Source organism: Ambystoma mexicanum, chromosome 1p, assembly GCF_040938575.1.
Source record: "Ambystoma mexicanum isolate Mex_15411 chromosome 1p, UKY_AmexF1_1, whole genome shotgun sequence".
In the NCBI taxonomy this organism is placed as follows: domain Eukaryota; kingdom Metazoa; phylum Chordata; class Amphibia; order Caudata; family Ambystomatidae; genus Ambystoma; species Ambystoma mexicanum.
In genome coordinates, this window is record NC_090921.1 from 1,482,475,136 (window position 1) to 1,482,495,067 (window position 19,932).

Genomic DNA, 19,932 nt, shown 5'->3' on the forward strand with positions numbered 1-19,932 from the left:
GGGCGGCAGGTTCAGGCTTCCTATCAGCCAGTGATCCTGAGTGTTCCCTGGAGGGCACTTGGTCTCTTTCAGTTCAGGGGCTGTGGAGGGAAAGTCACCCACCTCGGCGCACCTCGAGGGTTGTAAACCTCCTCATCAGGGCAGCTCATGCCGAAACCCTCCAGGCCCCCACAAACTCACTCAATCCTCAGGGACGTCCTCTGAGGGAGGACCCGGTTTCTACCATGGTGGAGTGCGCCGCCCCAGATGGCCCGGCCCTGGGCCGCAGGCCTCATGTGACACCACGTGTATTTTTAGGAGACTTCAAAGTGCCGTTTGGAATGTGTCCTTTCTCACCTTATAACTTCAAGTTTTCTGTGGCGCGGGGGCAGCTTGCAATAACTGCCACACTACAGGCGTTTTCGTGAGATTTTTCAAAAATGGGAAGTTATGACACAAAACATAGACGAGGCTAGAGCAGACCCCACATCCATGTCAGCTACAGACCCGGGCAACTCCGGGTGGTACCGCTAGTTAGGGAAGTTTGTGAACTTTTGTAAGAACAATGTCCTGGCCCTAACGTTGCAAAGATGAAATCACTGACTTTCAACACAAGACCGAGAAAAAAGGTTAAAGCTCTAAGGCTAGAGCTGTATGACCACCCCAAACAACTTGTAATAAGGGTTGCATCATCCTGCAGGTGGGTGATGGATTTGGATAAAACAAGGGTTACACTGGCAAGTTAAAGTGGTGCACTACCAAGATATACTGTTGAACAAGGTAATGGTGCAGTGCGTGTCTCCCTTGAGGCTTAGTCAAATATTAATTCCATATCTATTGTGGAAAATAAATATATCAAGAATATTTTGGGACTACTGTATAACGCGCCCAATTTACCAGTCCTTTTAGAAACAGGAATGCAAAGTGTTGAATTTATTTGTCGGTTATGGTCTGCCTTTTAATTAGTTCGATTACGGTTGAACATCTTGTTGAAATACAAAGAAACCCTATTGGATGTTTTATTTCAGGCAGGGGGACCTTCTTTGCCCTGGTTCATCCATGTTAAGGAGAAGTTATATAGTTTGTACCTTGGAGTATTGGATTAATATGAGTCGGCCAAGGCAGCGATTTAAGGTGGCATCCCTCCAAAAGGCAGACTGGGACAATTGTATTAAGGCATTCGAATCGTCGCTTTTGACACACCATTGGAGTATTAAGGTTAAGAGGGCGTTGACGTCTATCCAAACTATGTAAACCCAAAATATGAAAGGGCACTGTACACAAAATTCTGTTTTGGGATTTTACTGATAGCAAATCTACAACATAAATCGAATAGTAACGTAGACCCATCCTGTCCGTTGTGTGGTGGGATGACCGACAGTGTGGCTCATTTTTTAATGCTACGTCAGGCTACATTGTCCTTTTTTTAAGGCCATTATAGAAAGCCTGAGGCTGACGTACGACTGCTGAGGACATGATTGTCTGCATCAATTCTAGTGATGTGTTGGCAGTCTACGCTCGTTGCAATTACTTAGTGTGGGCCTGGAGGGTAAGACAGAAGAAGGTAAACAAGAACTGTCAATGATGGCTTGCTACTTTACGGACTAACAGGAATGTAATTTCCTTTTCGTTGTTTTTATTTTTACGTGATAGTTTTATATTTATGGTTGGACTATTTGAATGTATTGTTATATGATGAAATGTTGGCTTTTCTGACACCTGTCAAAATAAAGCATTATGAATTGAAGAACAGACTGACTTAATTGAAAACATGAAACCATGTTATGGTACTTAAAAGCACTGGGATGAGCAATAGGAGCTCAGAGGCAATGGGGGCTCAAAATAGTGAATATCCAAAGGTGCGGTCTAGTCATTGCCAATTAAAACACCTGAGCGGGATCTTTAAAACCCAGGATGAGACCCAGCTGTGTTGAGGATGAAGCAGAGGAAGAAGCAGGTCATGGCAGTGCGGGAGGTGTAGCAGAGGGAGATCAAGCCATCCGAGATGCAGGTGCAGCCACAGAGAGAAGCCTGCCAGCAGCAGTCACGCTGATGGGTGAAAACCTGAAGAACTGCAGTCTACGCGCAGTGAAAGATAGCATACTATAAGGAAGCCTATTTGATAATAAGACGTATTCGCGAAGCAGCGTGTGGCAGATGAGGAAGCCGCGGAAGAACAGAGCTTTCATCGCTCCTTGAGACCGCTGCACAACTTATCCGAGGCTCGCAGAAGAGGGGGTGAAGACTGCAGAATCACCGCTGAGGGAGTCGATGTGAAGAACCAGAGAGTTGGCAGAAAGTGAATGCTGACCTTGGGGCGCTCCGTGTACGAAAGCTGTCACAAACCAATAATTTTGAATACTGAACAGTTAATCCGAGCAGAACGTATTTAATGATTACCAAGTAATTACAGAAAACAAAGCTAAGTGGCAAAGAGGAAGGTTCCCTCATAAGGGACTAAGAGGCTGTCAAAATACTTTGGGTATAATGCCAGTGGGGAAAGCCCCTAACTGACATTACCTTCAGCCAAGAGGCTACAGACAGACCAGATTCAGACAATCACTAGGAAATGCTCATAACCAGCATTACCATCAGCCAAGTAGTTGTTAGAACCCTTAATAAAGCAACCAAAGCATAAGTCCCCTTTTGAGAGATATAATTTTGGGAAAGTGTACATCTCACCTTGCCAACAGCCAAGTGACTGAAATCAGACTTAGGCGACAAGTGTGCAACTCTTCCTTTTTAAAATTTCAATTGGAGGAATCTTGTAACTGAAACTGCTGGCAGTCGGAAGGCTGTCAAGATGTTAAGAGACCGTTTCGGGAATAATTCTTGGACATTTCGTTCTCAGTTTAGGCAAAACTGGAGCACAAGATGTCACAAAATAATAAGAAGAGGTAGTTGTTGGTTAAACCTCCTTCCAAGAGATATTGGTGTGGAGAATTTTGGAACCAATACTACCATCACGTTTGTAGGAGTTAGTTGTAGGAGTTTTCTTCCTGGCAAGCGAGTATACCAGGAAAGGGATTATAGTGGTTAGTCCTGGCAGGCGAGTGGACCAGGAAAGAAGATGATGGTTTGAGATGTTTGTGGCAGAAAGATTTGTGGAAAGATTTTTGGTTGAATTAAGAGAATGTATTTACTTTATCATTTGTTGACAAGCAGTATCATCACAGAGGCAATTTGCTGTTTGCTATCCTGAAAAAAGAGTTGTATGTTCAAGAAGTGGTATTGAGTAAGAGTGACCTGCTACCTTGACAAGAAGTTTCTTTTGATGAAAGAGTTATATCATAACTGAACAATTGCATTTTGGTTTTGGAATCTATCTTTTGGGTAGAATGTCAATTATCCTTGCAAGAGGAATATTGTGGAATACATTGAGTTGTTGGAATTGCCAACCAGCTGTGGTGAAAAGGATATGTGTTGTTTCTCCAAGAAAGACACTGTGGTTGAAAAATACTTTTCTATTCTTGAAATGAACATTGTTGAAACGGAACTGTAATCGGAGTATTCCTGAATACTGCAAGGAGTGCTCTCAAGAACATTTGAGTTTGAATTACAAGACGGTTTTGTTGAACTAAACTTTAGCCATATTTTCCTTGTAGGATTTTATTGTATGTATTAGTGTGAGGGCCGGAGCTATTTGCGACAATAGGCCAATTTTCTTTAGTTTTACTTTGCTAGGTAGGGACCTCTCTGTTAGGTTAGGGAAAGCTAGGCGTTCATCAAACCCCCTTTTTACTTTGACTAAATGGCAGACTAAAAAATTACCTTTGTGTAAGTATCGCATTTCTGACCCCTCACACATTCCTCCCTGCAGATGTTTCAATATTATTCAGGGTCGGTTTGATATATATACTTGAGATAATATCGGAGTCCTCGAGTTTTGCTCATGTTATAGGGCATCAAACATGTCCCCCCTGTTGTATGACCCACAACTATACTATTCATGGCTACTGCTGGCATATCCCCGCCTGATTGTGAAAAATAAGTGATAGGGGCTTATGGTCGCTATTGCAGTGGTCAAAAATCTCAAAACATTTTACCATTCCATTCTCCAGCTGAGATTAGTATGTAATCAATCTTAAGAAGAACAATAACAGCCGAAATATGCGTTTTTTTTTTTTTTTTTTTTTTTCAGCTGACCCTGGCTTGAGCGCCCATTACAGGTGCTCAAATCAAGCCCATGTAAGATACAAGACAGGGCTATAGCCTTACCATGCATTCTTGTTGGATAGTTGGATATCACATCCGGGATTTCCCAGGCCATGTCTTGTTTCTTCCAGATGCCTTCAAGAGCCCCAATAGCTTGTACTGGTGATTTAAATCACCAGCTACGAGGATGCAAGTAGGTTTCACATTACTTTGTTCCCTTGTAATAACAGTGTCCTGCAATGTATCAACTATGCAAGGAGAGAGATCTCGATTTGGCCTACTGTATATATTAAATAGGATTATTACCCGCCGAGGGACAATGAGCTTGAAAAAAGCAAGCTCATTGGCCCTCACCCGGGCCTTACCAGAATGACAGGGCCCTGAATCACTGCCACAGCTACGGGTTCCTTCGACACTGGATGCCATGTTATGTTATGTTAAATGAATTTCTAAAGCGCACATTCACCCGGAGATATCTTGGCGCTAAGGTAGACAGTAAAGTGCAGCAGAAAGCACTAGAACAAATGGGTCTTCAGGTTACGGCGGAAGACCAGATGGATTTCGCTGGCGCGATGATCGAAGGGAAGTCTGTTCCAGGATAAGGCAGCCATAACAGAGAAGGCGCGACCACCAATGCAAGACAGCCTAACTCGCAGAACAGCGATCAGTCAAGCCGAATGGGAACGCAAAGATCGGGATGGCACATAGCGGGATACATTTTCCTGTAAGTATTTGGTGCCTTGATTGTAGAAAGTGCTGTGTACTAGGCACAGGGATTTGAAAAGGATGCGCTTCTCAATCGGGAGCCAATGAAGTTGCTTAAGTAGCGGAGTCATGTGGGCACGGGGAGGAGGGCGAATCGGCGCCCGAGCTGCAGAGTTTTGAAGCAATTGAAGGCGCTTAGTGAGGTAGCTTGGCTGGCCCAAGTATAGAGAGTTAGTAATCTGTGGGGCTCAAAACCAGGGCAGCCACCACAGGAGCCTGATGTTTGGCTGGAATGAAGGGGAGCACCTTATGTAAAATCCATAATTTAAAGTGCCCAGATTTACAGACGCCACATGGTGTGCCATGGAAAGGGAGGATGAGAACCGAACACCCAGATTTTTAACTAAGGTCGCAGGTATAGGGCACGTGCCTAGTGAGGTAGGCCAGAACTCAGAGGTCTAAAAAGAGTGGGGGCTAGAGGTGCTCACCACCAGAGCCTCTATTTTAGATCCATTGAGCTTCAGCCAATTAGTCGCCATCCAGGTGCCATGATCTTCCAGGCAACTTCGTAGCTGGTTCGCAGTGTCAGCTCTGGTAAGGTCAAGCCGAACCAGGATCTGCGTATCATCGGCATAGGAGTAGTATCTGAACCCATGTGCCAATAGAAGAAGCAGGAGAGAGCGAATCTACAGGTTGAAAAGTATAGGGGAGAGTGCAGATCCCATAGGGACGCCACAGAAAAGCAGTCCCGGGAGGGAGCAAAAAGAAGGCAAAGACACTGACTGGGTCCGAACAGTCAGAAAAGCTTGAAACCAGTCGAGGACCTGATCCAAGATGCCTGCATCAGACAGCCAGGCCAGAAGAGTGGGGTGGTCTACAGTGTCGAACGCAGTGGATAAATCCAATAATAATACCGCTCAGACCCCACTCTGGTCGACTAACCGGGCAAGGCCGTCCATGACAGAGTTAAGTACAGACTCTGTACCTCTACCAGGGAGAAAGCCAGACGGAAAGGGGTCAAAGAATCCAGAAGATTCCAGGAACGAGGGGAGAAGAGGGGAGACCAAAGACTCTAGTAGCTTCATATTAAACGGAAGCAGAGAGATGGGCCTAAAGTTAGCCATAACCTTGGGATCAAGCGTGGGTTTCTTCAGCAGAGGAACACCAACGCATGTTTAAGTTGGCTGGGGATTACACCATGTGTAGTCCATTTTCCCTGTTCCATGAGGGCCATTTCGTTTGTTTATTTTCTTTTTTTTTTTAAACTTAAGGTTCAATGGCCTCCATGGAAAGGGAGAAGGGACTATTTGTAGTCCCTTCTCCCGATTCCCGGCGGCCATTTATTATGCTCATCTTTTTCTTGAGTTGAGAAACGGCCGCAGTACTGGGTACTAATGGCATTATGACCTGAGGAGGGGAGGCATTACCCATCGGGTAATGCCCCGGGGCTTCATTAATGCCCTCGCTTCTATCTATGGCCCTGTTGGCTTGACCCGACAGGTAATGCCCCCCCCCCCCCTCGGGTCATATTGCCTAAATCATTGGTCTGTCGGAATTTGTTTTGATAGAAATTGAAGATGGTCTGTTCCCGTTTCACAGTCCATGCTAGTGTCAGCCCAAACCAATAGGCCTCTGCTTGGTCTACCTCTATGGCCTTTCTTTGCATCAATACAAAAAGATTGATATTCCTGTAAATCAATACTTTCCAAGTTCCAGGTTTCCTGAAGGCATATGACCCCATAGCCCTGGATACATTTACACCAGTCTTTATTACTTAGATTCTTTCCCTGACTGGCAATGTTCCATGCAACCATCTTGACATCCCTACGGACAACTTCCACGGGAATGTTATGTCCATATTGAATCAATCCACTCCATCTAACCCTTCTTCTGCCTCAACATTTGCTCCTGTTCACCCTGGTGCAAGTAGTCCAGAATATCTCGGCTGATTGACACACAAGGGGAAAAAAAGGTGTTAGGCTGATCATGGATCTTATCGCAAGGTAAGTTCTGTAATAAATTGAAATTAACCCTTCTGCCAATTCACAATTGCTAAACTTTTTTTTATAAAGCCAGTATTCTCGTTTAGATTCCTACGCTGCATGCTCCAACTTACGTCATCACGAATTATCGCGGTACACCCTTTAAAGAAATCCAATGCATTCATGCATGTAAAAATGTATGCTTCTTGGTTCTCATACAAGTCACGTGTTAGTCTTGGGACATTGCACATAACAACAAAGTTGGTTCTCTCTTGGATTTCTCATGTTGGATCACGACTTGCCTCCAATGGCACCATTCTGAGACAATGCTGCACTTGGGCAGAATTTGAATAAGGTGGGGAAATTCCTGATGGAATGCTTTTTAATAACTTCCTCAATTGACACATGCCCTTTCAATCTCTGGCCATAGGTGGCTGCAGGTTCTGCTAGATGATTTGTCGCACCTTTGGTATTCATTTTCTCCTTGTAAAATTGTGTGCTCCCTGGCTGGATCAAAACTGGTAATCGCTGTGGGTATGTAAGAGTAGGTACCACTGTACTACCGTCATTAGACATACAAGAAGAAGTATGACACCTAGGATCTTTTAAATTATCCACTTTAGCAGCCAAAGAACCCACAGCATCTTTCAATTTCCTTAATTCAGACAACATTTTTTTTAAAAACCCATTTACGGGGTTATGTTCTTTACTTGCCCCCATTGATTCAATATCAATCATTTTGTTAGGGCTAGACTTTTTGGTTATAATATGTATTAGCCCGTGCTTTTTATTTGAAGCGGGGCTGGAGGAGGAATGGATTCTATATTAAACTCTTCTTAAATATGAAATCTGTTACAAAGTTCTATACTCCATAGATATTATCTCTTCTGGGGAATTTCTCACTTCTTGTGGGGTTTTATTAGTATCTTCACAGTGGGCTATGCTTACGGAATTGGGGATTGTTAGCTGTAACGTGCACTCCCAATCTATCTTGGATTACTGCTGAGATGTCGCCATGAACTTTGTGTAACTTGATTACACGAGTCGAGGAAGGATCTTGCCAACCTCTTGTCCAGCTTGTTTGTCAATCTCAAACCCTGCTAGCAGTTCTTTTAGTTTTTCTTTCCCTACTGCGGGCATGGTGGACTCTGTGCTAATCTTTCTTCTGTCATTTGTTTATTTATATAGCGCGCAAAACTCTGAGGTATCTAGGCGCTTAAACTTAGTTTTCGTGGTTCAGGTTACAGAAAAGGAAGCGTAAGAGGTGTATTACAATGTTGTGGAACATGCAAAGGTAATATATCATACGCAAAGTGCAAATGAGAAGTCCATGGTGATCACATCCATTGAGCCTGACCCCATGTTGCAGGACGGCAGCAGCCTGCAAATGCAAAAATTAATTGGGGGGGCACTATAGGCTTGGAAGAATGGGATGTGGGGAGGTGGTCATCATGGGCAATAAATGGGGGTGGGGGGACACACAGCATCACGGGCGACCGGAGGTCAGGGGGGGACACAGCATCATGGGCGACCAGCGGGGGGAGGGATTGGGGGGTGCACACAGCACCACGGGCGACCAGGGAGGGGTTGGGGCACACACAGCATCACAGGGGACCAGCGGGGTTTGATGGCACAATTCAATGTGTAATACCCTTCTTGTGAAGTCCTTTATATGTCCTCCCACTGCCAATGTCCTGGAGGAGAGATCTTTACTCTCAGTTATCAGGACATTGACCTCCATAAAGGGCTCAAACATTTTATAATGTTTTTTGGGTCCTGCCCTCAGTGAAATAGTTACGTTATCGTTTCTCTTTGATATGTTGGGCCAATAGGCAGACCCTCCAGGATATTGCGGCATGAAATGGAAAATTTTGCGGCACAAAAAAGAAAAAATTGCGGCACACAACTGCATTTTTTGCGGCATTATTTATTGTCGAAAAATACATCATTTAACATCTTTTTTATCCAAAAACAGAGAACTTGAACAGTACAGAGTGTTGCACATTGAAACAGGAATGTTTGAGGTGATGTGGAGAACTTTGAACAAACCTTTGAGCTAACTTTGTCGAGCAATAGCATCAAACTGTGACCCTGAAATGCCTGTCATTGTTTTTTCAAAGCAGTCTTCTGAGTTAATGCCTTCTGCCACTTGATTTATAAGCACTATAATGGCACTGATTGCATAGCTTTCTGAGCACCCCCGTCCATTCCTGAGCTACATCAGTTTCAGTACTTGGTCTCAATTCCGTCTCCCCAAATCACATCAGTCCTGATTTGCAGCTCCTCTTTTATTCTGTGGGTTCCTAAATATAGCTCTACCAGTCGACCTCAGTCCTGACTTTCAGCACTCTACGCAACTCCAGCTTTGGTACCTTCATAATGCTGCCCAGCTATAACCCCTGCATTTTCAGTACTGGGATGTAGACACATATAGGCACACACGCACACAGCTCTGCTGATCTACCTAAATTCTAAAATGCGCCCCTTCTGCTATCCCCCTACTGAGATCCTCTCACACAGGTGCGTCCAGGCACACCTGTCCCTAGTTAAGGTAACCCTTATGGTCCATTTCTGGAAGCCCATCACTGCTTCACTACCACTCTTTAGTCATGGCATGTGAACCCAATGTGTACGGGCAGTCCTCCGGGGGTAGGTCCACACATTTCAAAACAATGACATTGAAGTGGAGCTAAACACCCTCAAAGCCTAAATTGGCAGATAAGTACCAAAATCGAAAATTTTAAAAGACTGGGGAGTGAAGCGTTGGGTATAGATAGTGGGTGAGTGCAGTGAAGAAAGAGGAAATCCAAAGATGGCATGGGGGTGGTGGGATCCCTATAAAAGTAAATGGAAGGTGTATCTTAATTAAAGATGACGACGTCGATACGATAATCTCAAAAAGACTCAGTCTCCCATCCAAATGAGCCATGAGAATCCTCCCTTCAGCGGAGGACAGGAGCATCCTCTGCAGGCCATCTGGCTTGCCTCCAAGGCTGAAGGCACTTCCCTCGCCAGCATTCGTCCCCCAGATCTATACTCCCAGTCCGTTGCTGCACACTGCTAGAATTGTTTTGCATAAATCAGGGCATTTATGTAATTCCTTTAGCTCTTAGTCTTCACTGTGGGTCACCTGCGTCTGAAAATCACCTCCTTCCCAGTTCCTATTCCAGCTTTCTACCAGATTCACTGCCTGCTCCTCTGGAAGCACTCTCGAAACCGCATAACACTCTGAGGTGCTCCCACAGTCGGTCCATCGCTACTAGTATTCTGTGAGTTGCTCCCAAAGCCTTAATCCTCCACAGCAACACTGTGTTATTTGGGGAAGGGGGTCCCTCAAGATGCTTCTTAAGCTCAAGGGATCCAGTAAGCGCTCGCCAGTAATCCTGCCAGGTTTCCTGGCACCTTAAATCCTTTAAGTCATTTAGTGCGGTGGACAGGCCACATCACTGGTGAGGGTCACAGCACAGCTGTGGCAGCAATGCGCTTTACAGGAGCTTGCTGCCATGTGAAGAGGATATGGGATACTGCTGTTGCCGAAGCTTGGTCTCAGCAAGCTTGGTGTCAGTGCAGACACTCCCTAGAATAACTGTTGCACTTAATCAGGTCCAGTACCTCTGCCAAACACACAACGTGGGTTCCTTCCCCAAGATAGTTTCTATGAGTGTCCTTCACTGAAGTCCTGCTAAAAACAAGCATTTGCAAATCCAACAGTATTGACTTGAATTTAACATAACTGTGTATAGGAATTGCCAGCTGCTGCTATGGTAATTAATTGCAAGGCCTTTGTCATTTGTGTCCCGTTCTGTCTGGCCACGCTCTTTAGGACAGCCAGGCTGAGTCACCACAGCCTAACATTTTGGGGTGTGTAGGGGGGAGAGGGCTACAGCTCGATCAGCTCCATGGAGGGGCTTGAATTCAAAGGTGTCAACCCTGGTTCACACCTTTGAACTGAAGCCCCTTGGTTTATTTGCTTTTTGCTCAGTGGAGTTGTTAACCTTTGAGCTGCTGCAATTGGCAACCCCTCTGTGGATGCTATAAATCATTAAATGAGCGTGAAAAAGATACATAAAGCTAATGTGTCTTTTTTGCGCTCATTTAATGATTTATAGCGGCCATAGCGGGAAAAGGCAAATTTTGCGTTTTTTTTGCAAATCGCAAAATCGCCATAAGCTGGGTGGTCTGAATAGGGAGACTACGCAAGACAAAAGAAATGTGGAATAATAAAGTGCTAAAAGTGTTATATAGTGCAAAAGCAAAACAATGGAATGTAGTAAAATTATATTTAGTAAAAACGGTGAAGCTATACAACCTCATAGCATTAATAGACAGCAATGAACACGATCAATGTATTTTAAAAAGTTATGAGTCAGTAAGAATAAACACTGTGCAAGGAAGTCGTCAACCCACCTACACCGCCAAGGAGCTCAAGACTGGTTGTGCAAAATAAGGCACACCCAATTTACTTAAAAAGCTGCTCCAGTCTATCCCTCTTCTTTACACTCGCTCCTGATATCCCTGTTGATCAAGCTAGATTATCCTCAACAATAAGTCTGGTACTGTTGCATAAATAAGTAACACCAGAAATGCTATTTAATGTTTAGAAGCCAAGTCATTAAAGGTGGCCCAGTGGGAGGCAGAGAAGCAGTAACATGTGATGACCCCCCCTCCAAGCAAGGAACGCTGGACTGCTGCAGGGGCTGTTTTAGTCAGTCTCTGAAAACCCCCTCCTGCCTTGTTTGGGGTCGCTCCCACTACTGTCATAAGCCAAATCAATGTTCAAACGAAGACGGCAGAGAGGAGTGAGCTACCTCAGCTTCCTTAGCCCAAGCCACCTCAATCGGGTCCTGTACCAAAGCCCAAGCAGGCCGCTACAGGTCACCACAAAGAGAAGGCACTACTGAAGAGCAGGACTCCCCAATAGGCATGCCCTGCAAGGTCCAACAGCAATTAACCAACCAATTGATAATTCTCCATCTTCAGCTCTACCAGGGCGGCCCGGTAGACCCAGCAGCTCCACTTAGTGGGCCAAAAATCAAAAAGCTCAAAAGGGCTTGGTGCTCCAAACAGCTAGCGGCTCTTAACCGTCTCCCTTAGTCGCCAGACAGGCTCTGCTGCTGCGGGTTCACACCAACGGTTTGATCTTGAAGGGGGTGTGACCTCCCAATCACCTGGTCTCTCTTGCAACTTCTGTGGCAGCCAGCGGCTCCTAGCAGCCGCCCCTAGCCGTTAGACGGGTTTAATACATTCCATTTTGCCTAAATTCCCCTCTAACACGCCTTATGTTCAGTCCAAAACTGATTTACCATTCCCTAAAGGTAAGGACTTCTTTCTGTTATCTTGATGATCTGTAATTCCCCCAAGGCGATAATGTACAATATTTTTCCAGAGGCATGGTCACAGTCCCATTACATAAAAATGGGTATTCCACCTTTTTGTTTAAACCAGCAAGAAAGGCATGTTTTGGGCATTACTTAACTGGTTTCGCTTAGATTTATAGCTCGTTTTTAAACTTGTGCCATTTATTTCTGATTAACATTGTATCCTTAATTTGACGCTCAAATACGGGGACAGTTTGATTCTGGTTAATACATATTTTAGAACCCCACAGGAATCTGGTAGAAATGGTGTATCTGTTGGGAGTCGAATTGGGTCACACGCATAATAACAGTCTTATTATCATGCACCTACCTAAAGCTGTTTGAGTCTACCATTGGTCTCTTTGCAGAAGAAAATGAGATCTGGGGCATACCAGAATCGACAGCACCATTCCCGTCAAGGCATAATAAATATGCTTTTAGCCTTCTTTCAGGCATATCTGCTCTTGATATGCAGGCCTGTAAAGTGTGATTTCCGAATGATTGCCTGGCTGATGCAACATGTGACACATTGAGCCATCCTGATCCATTATATTTTTATGAAAGTGAATTTCTAGTTAAGAATTGTTAATTTTATTGTTCCACAAAGGATTGAGATTGACCCGCTAATTCTTACCCTTATGTGCAATAAGGTTAGTGATTCACCAATAGCATCTAATGCTTTAGCCACCTAAACCAATTCAAAAAAAGTTCTGTGGTCTCAATAACAGGCTGATACATTGGCTTTATGTATTGTTTGTAATAAATATTTCTTCAGTGTAGGATGGATTTATTTCCTTGTTGATTGAATTACATACTTGGGTTTTTTGATTTTCCAGTGTGGCAGGCACGGTTCTCCTGTTTTTCAGCTCTTACTCTGAGGGAAGCGAGTGACCTTTGAAAATGTGAATAGAAAGCTGCTTTCTTTTGGTGCCTCTAACTTTACATTGAGGCAGTGTATCAGGTGCTGTCCATTTCAGAGGCGGCACTTATTCACTTGTTTTGGTTAGTGCATAGTTTCTCCAAACAGTTGAATCATATGTATCACGTTTGAAGGAGCAGTGCCACTTTTCAGCACCTAACACTTGAAATTCTATCCACACTGAGCCATCTGCCTCCCTCTTCAAAGAAGCAGCGTAGTTCACAGTTTTTCGGCATCAGTTTGCTTTAGGGAATCAGTCTTGGGTTCCATTTACAGTGACGTTCCTCGGTGGTGGGGGGGGGTTATTTAATTATCAAACACTGACCTAGCTTCAGAAAGCAACAGAGCGCTTTACAAATCAAAGGGAGGGAAGGACCCTGTGAGGGAAGCATAGATTGATTCTTTTGGCGCCTCTAATTTTACATTGTGGTAATCTCCAAGTCTTGCATTAGGGGACCAGATCATAGTTTTGGGTTAGTTGGGCAATAGGAAGGTGGGGGGTGTCACTCAACATATTTTTCTGATACGTTAAATTAATATTTTCCTGAGATCGTTTTAATACATAAATAAGTTACAATGTTTATTTCAAAATACGACAGTTTTCCTTCGAGAAGAGCATTGAATATTACAGATGACTTGATGAATTCATTTACGCTGGACAAGTAGAATGCGTTCTCACGTGTTTTCTTTCCTTTCATCCATGATTAGGGGCAATGCTCGGCGGAGACCTGAACAACTCCAATGGAGCCTGTCCAAGTCCACTGGGTGAGTACAAGAACATATGTAGCCATGTGTTCTGAAAATGGAAATCCTATTTAGCACATTCCTAATGCAATGCACAGAAAACTAAATTGTTTACCTTATGCATTGCGATGGTCACACAATAAATCCACAAGCACATTCTGGAACATTTCTGTTTTGTGGATTTCTGTTTCTTCGCTTGCTTTTTAAATTGTATTTCGGTTGAAGATTTCAATGCAGTGTGATTTGAAGTACCCTTTGACACTCGGTTGGATTATGGATTGCAAATTACTATGCAAGGATACATTTTTTAGTGACTTTTGTGTCATTCTGGAATTAATTTGAGGTTGAGGGGTACACTAATTGTAGTATCTGGGATTAGGGTTCTGCTTTCATAAGAGGGTTTATTAACGTGTACAGTATTACGGCTTATGAAAAAGAAATCTCATGATAAACTCTATTTGCATTGCAGCTACCTGATTAAGGTTATGTCCAGAGTGCTTTTATTATGGGTTGAATTACAAGGCTTCTTCGGCTTTTACCTTGACATACTGCTTTGTTGGTCTAACTAGAAGGGGTTTAAACTGCTGGAAATAAATGGCAATGTGCCATTTTAATGAGAGAAATAAAGTTAAAACAGGCCATCACTGAAACATAGAGGACAGATGTAAAAATCCCTCCAGATAAAGGAGTAACTAGATATGAGTTTGGGATATTTTATGTCAGGCTCCATACTCAGGAAAGCAAATTTGTATGTGCTCTTATTTCCTGTACTTTATGCTGAAGAGCAGGGAATTCTAATATCCAAAGTACTCTTCCCCTGAAAAAACTACAGAGGATGATTGCCATCCAATAGTACTTTATCTGCAATTCAGTACAGTTCTCCACTCTTTCTTTAAGGTTATCACAGATTGTGTTGAAAGGTCCAGCATTTCCCAGTCCAGGAGCCTATCTAATATTGTAGCTTTAAAAAAAGGGCAAAAACCATGGATTTTCCAGAAAGTGTCTAGCCGAGTCAGGCATTGGTGGAGTTCTGTTGTTGGTCATTTTGATTTAGTCAGGTCTTTGTAAGTGTGCAGGGCACTGCCTCTGTATCTTGAAAAATGATAGCTTAACAGATTGAAAACAATACATTCCGACTTTGTGCCTTAAGAGAAAGATGCTGCCGTTAATTAATATAGACTTCAAACAGGAGTTGGAACAATGTGGGATTCTCTCTATAAGCGTTCAGGTTTATAATTGGGAGGACCTTGTCAGTGGACTCAAATGCATTCTTGGGGCAAAAGAAGGGATAACCATATTTGTTAATTGTTGACGTTAAAGTTGTTTGTGAATCCAGCTCTTACACCTGCTGTCATATAGCACTGTCATATAGCACTTTTGTAAAATGGAATCCTTATTTGATATTGACCGATTTCTTGTTATGTTGGTAGTTTACATTAAAATATTTGAAAAAAAAGATTAAATAGTAGAAAAGTAGCTCACAAGGATGATCCATTTGTTATTAAAGTCCCTTTTCGTTTCTTTGCTTAACTTTAAAAGGATATTCTGTAGAATTCACATTATTGTTATTATTGTGTTAAAATGTTGTCCATGTTGGTCCTTAACAGTTCATCTGTCTAAGAAAATGCATTCTAGGCAAGTTTCATACCCACCTCTCAAGGTTGCTGCCTTTTCTCCAAAGTCGATCGCTTGTGCTGCTACACAGTAAATGCTGCAATTATAATACCATACAAGTGTACTGAGCATAACAGCAGTGCATGCCACTATGCACTCAATGTGATCTTTGGGATGGCATAGAGTGCCCACTGCAGAATAGTAAATAGTTAAACACGTTTGCAATAGTGAACCCCTTGCACATGGGCTGTGGGATGTGCATCTAGCACCACACCATGGAGAAAGTTGAGAGGTGTAATTACTTTGCTTTTAGACATCTTGGTAATTGGGGCGATCGGGGTAAAAATAAATACTTGTCATATCTTGGCAAGTCTGATGTTTCTATATTTAAACTCCCAAATGTCATGGTACGCCACCCCAAGTTTTCACCCAGAACATTTTTACATTTTAAATAAATTGCCCACCCACTGTGGAATGAGACTTGGATCACTTTGCTCACCAGATGATTAGTCTTGCTTTTCAGATCCCGATTATGAGTGTGATGGTAATGCTAAAAACGTGGTATCTTTATTACCTGTTTAAAAAGAATACTCCCTTATCAATTGGGATTTGGTATGGGGCACACAACCTACTCCATTGGATAAATGCAGTACTTTATTTTTTCATGACTCGGTTTCCTTTTAAAGGTAACTGGCCAGCCTCACTCACCCATGCCAAATGAAGCCTCTGGCACCGGAAATGTTAAAGCTTCCTAATGCAGTCAACAGAACTACAATCCACTAAATACCACAGAACATAAAGAATTATATGTATTTCTGGGGCTTGTAAATCCTTTTACATTCACATGCTTTGCAACTATGACTCTAACAACGACTTGCTAAACAAAATCTACCTTGTCATTCTGGCCTGGATGGCCACCCATAGCCTGTGCCCGAATTACGAGAAGACTGAAATTCTCATACTAGGTGCCCCCATCTATCTAAAAAAAGTAACCCTAAATACACAGTGTACAACATAGACAGTAATCTGATCACAACGGCCAAGGAAACAAAAACCTTAGGCTTCCCTCTTGATTCCGCTTTGAACCTTAGGAAACAAGCCAAGGCCACTGCAACGGCTTCCGCCTATACTTGCAAACTTATCCATGCATGTACAGTCTATCTACAAACAGCTGCATGATCCTTGCACAAGCACTCGATTACTGCAATGCACTCTATGCAGGAGCTAATAAACAAGCGGTAAACAAACTTCAAATCATGCAAAATAATGCATTAAGAACCGCCTTGGGCATTCCCAGAAAGGACCACATTTCTGAAACAAGGAGCCATAAATAGCTCTCCATTCAGGATAGAATCTACTTCAAACTTGTCACCATCTCCCACAAATGTCTCAATAATGCTGCCCCTAAATACCTGATAGAGAAAATCACCCCAAAAACTTCTTCCAGACCTACAAGATCAGCTAATTCCTCTTGCATCGCCTCTCTGCGCTTCAATTTAAAAAGAGCTGGAGGCTCCAGCTACCCGGTTCAAGCGGCCCTAGCCTGGAATGACCTCCCACTTAACATACGTACGGACCTAAACTTCCATAGCTTCAGGCTCAATACTAAAAAATGGCTTCTCACTAACAACACTTCTGCCTCCATGGCCTCAACCACTACCTGTCCTTTCATCTCGCACTTATGACTACTCCTGCTGATAACTACTCGGCTGCAGGTCACCGCACACTAAACATGTATACCTGCAAGCTTAGATATGTGTGTTTACTATTGTACTCAACTGCTATGCTCCTATGTACCCACATTATGATCTATTATGTACTATCTATATTTTTGTGTACCTATGGATCCAAAGATGTCTTGTAAAGTGCCCAGATACCCTAAGGTGTGGCGTGCTGTATAAATAATAAACAAACAAGTGGTTGTCTGGAGTATTACCAGTTTTCCTCTAAAGCAAAATAGGCATCCACCGGGGTATTCTTGTCCTACTATCCTTCTCCTAAGCATGCAGGCTCCGTCAAAGCTCCACTGTGCGATGCCCTCAGATAGTTTTTTCCACCAATACCCTGGGAGTATGAGTCGCAGCACAAAATACATTTTTTACGAACCAGAATATGCTGCAGTTTCATTGAGGCAACATTTTAGAACTTAACATTTTTGCAGCGCAGTGAGGTCTGATCTCTGGATGAATTGTACATGTGCTAGGCTCAGGTCATATGTACACTGATATATAGAGAGTGACTGTCCTAATCGTTTTTACATGTGCGCCCCATCCCACCATCACTGTGATTACTAGACGCTAAAAGGGTATGCAACTTTTAAAAGCTCCTTAACTGCACGGAATCTTGCTCTTTGTAAACTGCTAAAGGTAAAGTCCAGATGCATACAGTGCTTGGCTGCTTAATTCATGTAGTTGATCACTCCGACACAGAACAGTAGAGTGAATATTATTGAGTTGGAATCTGTGGGAAGGGTCGCAGTTGGGTTTGCCAGAGACTTCCACAACTTTTAAAAACAAAATAGGGTATCCCTCAAAGATAAGCGGGACCATCTCTGAAGAGCCCGCTAACAAGCATGCTCTGGGGGTAACTCCATCCCCGTAGAGCCTGCTACGAAAAATGTTCAGGGGGAACCTCATGACATCTGCTTTCCAGCAATTTCAGCCCTTTCAGCTCTCCTGACACTCCCCTGCAGGAAGCAGTGGTTGGCCACATCCCCTGGGGGATGTCCAACGTGTGTGAGAACCGCACGGGTGAAACCCGCGCAGGTGAAGGGCGCAGTGTTTCGTTCTGCTGGTGTTCGGCAACGCTTAGGGAGGAGCCTGGCCATCTTGCTACTTTGTTCGATAATATATCATCTGACTCGATCACATTCAAGCTTTTTACTGGACATTAGTTGAGCAATGCTGGGCAACTTTGGCCTAGCAGTGCTGAAGTAAGTGACCTTTGCTTTTTGTTGTACCTACCACACCATTATGCAATATGTTTTTTCTGCAAAGGGCATACGTGAACAAGTGAAATGTGGCGTTGATTAATAGGTTTTGCATTTTTTCTTTTTTTCTTTGTGCATTTCTTTGCATGTACTTTGCATCACTGGATAGCCAACAAGGTGGCTTTGTATCTGCTCTGTAGCTGCTATGGCCAAATTTAAGGCTTCTTGTACGATCGCTCACACCAAAGGTCTGAAAGAACAGTATACATTGTTCAAACCTATTAAGGATGTGAACGTTCTTATAACAGAAAAAAAATATTTACTCCACGATATAGATGGTATTGATCAAAATAGGGGAGGGGCAAAATCTAATTGCGTAATGAGTGCTGAAAGAGCTGATGATTGGTTAACCACAACATCCTGATCGCAGGTCTATGTGACACCCTGGGAATCTCAAGTCAGGCTCTGGCATGGTTAACCTCCTTTCTCTCTGACCGCCCATCCCAGGTGGAACTCAAAGCCTTTCTCTCTACTATCACTCTCTCAACCTGTGGCGTTACTCAGGGATCCAACCTATCCCCCTGGTTCTTCGTCTATATTGCTGCCTTGGCACATGTGATTTCCACTTTCACCTCTAACAGCCAATGTTACGAGGACAACACGCAACTATCTTCAAGGCTGCCCTCAGCCGTCTCCTTCTCCACGCTCATATCTGACTGTCTGTCTGTCTGCTATTCAGTTATGGTGTGCTTCAAATGACCTCTGCCTCAATGCCAGTAAGATGGAGATCGTTTGCATTGGGACCCCTGCTCCCACTTTCCCACTCTCCCACTCTGGTTGGCCTCCCTTGGCCCTGCGCTCGCACCCACCTTCTAGGCTAAAAACCTTGGTCGTCTTCGACTCCTATCTCTCCTTTGCTTCTCACATTTCGGACATCTCTCAAAAGTCTATCAGCTACACCTCCTCAGAGGTACTGTACCTTGCCTCACTTTCCCCAGCGGCTCACTGTCTCCAAAACCCTGGTTCTCTCTAGGCTGAACTACTGCAACAGCCTATTTGTCAACCTCCCTGCTTCTACCCTGCACCCTCTGCAACTCATCCAGAACAGAACTGCAATACTTATCCTTGGCCTCAAGCCCAGGTACCGCATCTGTTCGGTGCTGAAATCCATTCATTGGCTCCCCGTGGCTGCAAGGATCAAGTTCAAGGCCCTCTGCATTGTGCACAAGGTTTTATGTGGCCTGGGACCTACCTACCTGCAATGCTGCCTCCTTAATTACTGTCCCTCACAAGGCTTTAGCTCATCTACCACCAACCTTCTGCGAGTGAGCTGGTTCTCCAAGCAGAGATTAGGAGTGAGATCCCTATCCTCAGCAGGTGCCTCCCTCTGGAACAGCCTCTCTCCGTTTTGAGCCTGATCTTCTTAAGTTCCGGAAACTCCTCAAGACCTTACTCTTCTCCTCTTCCTTCTCTCTCCCTCTACCATGCTAACCTAGCACTCTACTTTTTCCCCACTCTTCTGCCTCTTCAGTACAGCTTGCTGCCTGG

At 43.8% G+C, this 19,932-nt stretch overlaps 1 protein-coding gene across 10 annotated transcripts in view; it reads left to right on the forward strand.

Annotated features, from left to right (window-relative positions):
* Positions 1-19,932, forward strand: part of MEF2D (myocyte enhancer factor 2D) — a 1,898,135-nt gene that overhangs the window by 1,462,347 nt on the left and 415,856 nt on the right. For all 10 annotated transcript variants that reach the window (XM_069607157.1, XM_069607149.1, XM_069607151.1 and 7 more), the window contains one exon: positions 13,806-13,862. In XM_069607157.1, coding sequence (XP_069463258.1) covers positions 13,806-13,862 — 57 coding nt within the window. The remainder of the gene's footprint in view (positions 1-13,805; positions 13,863-19,932) is intronic.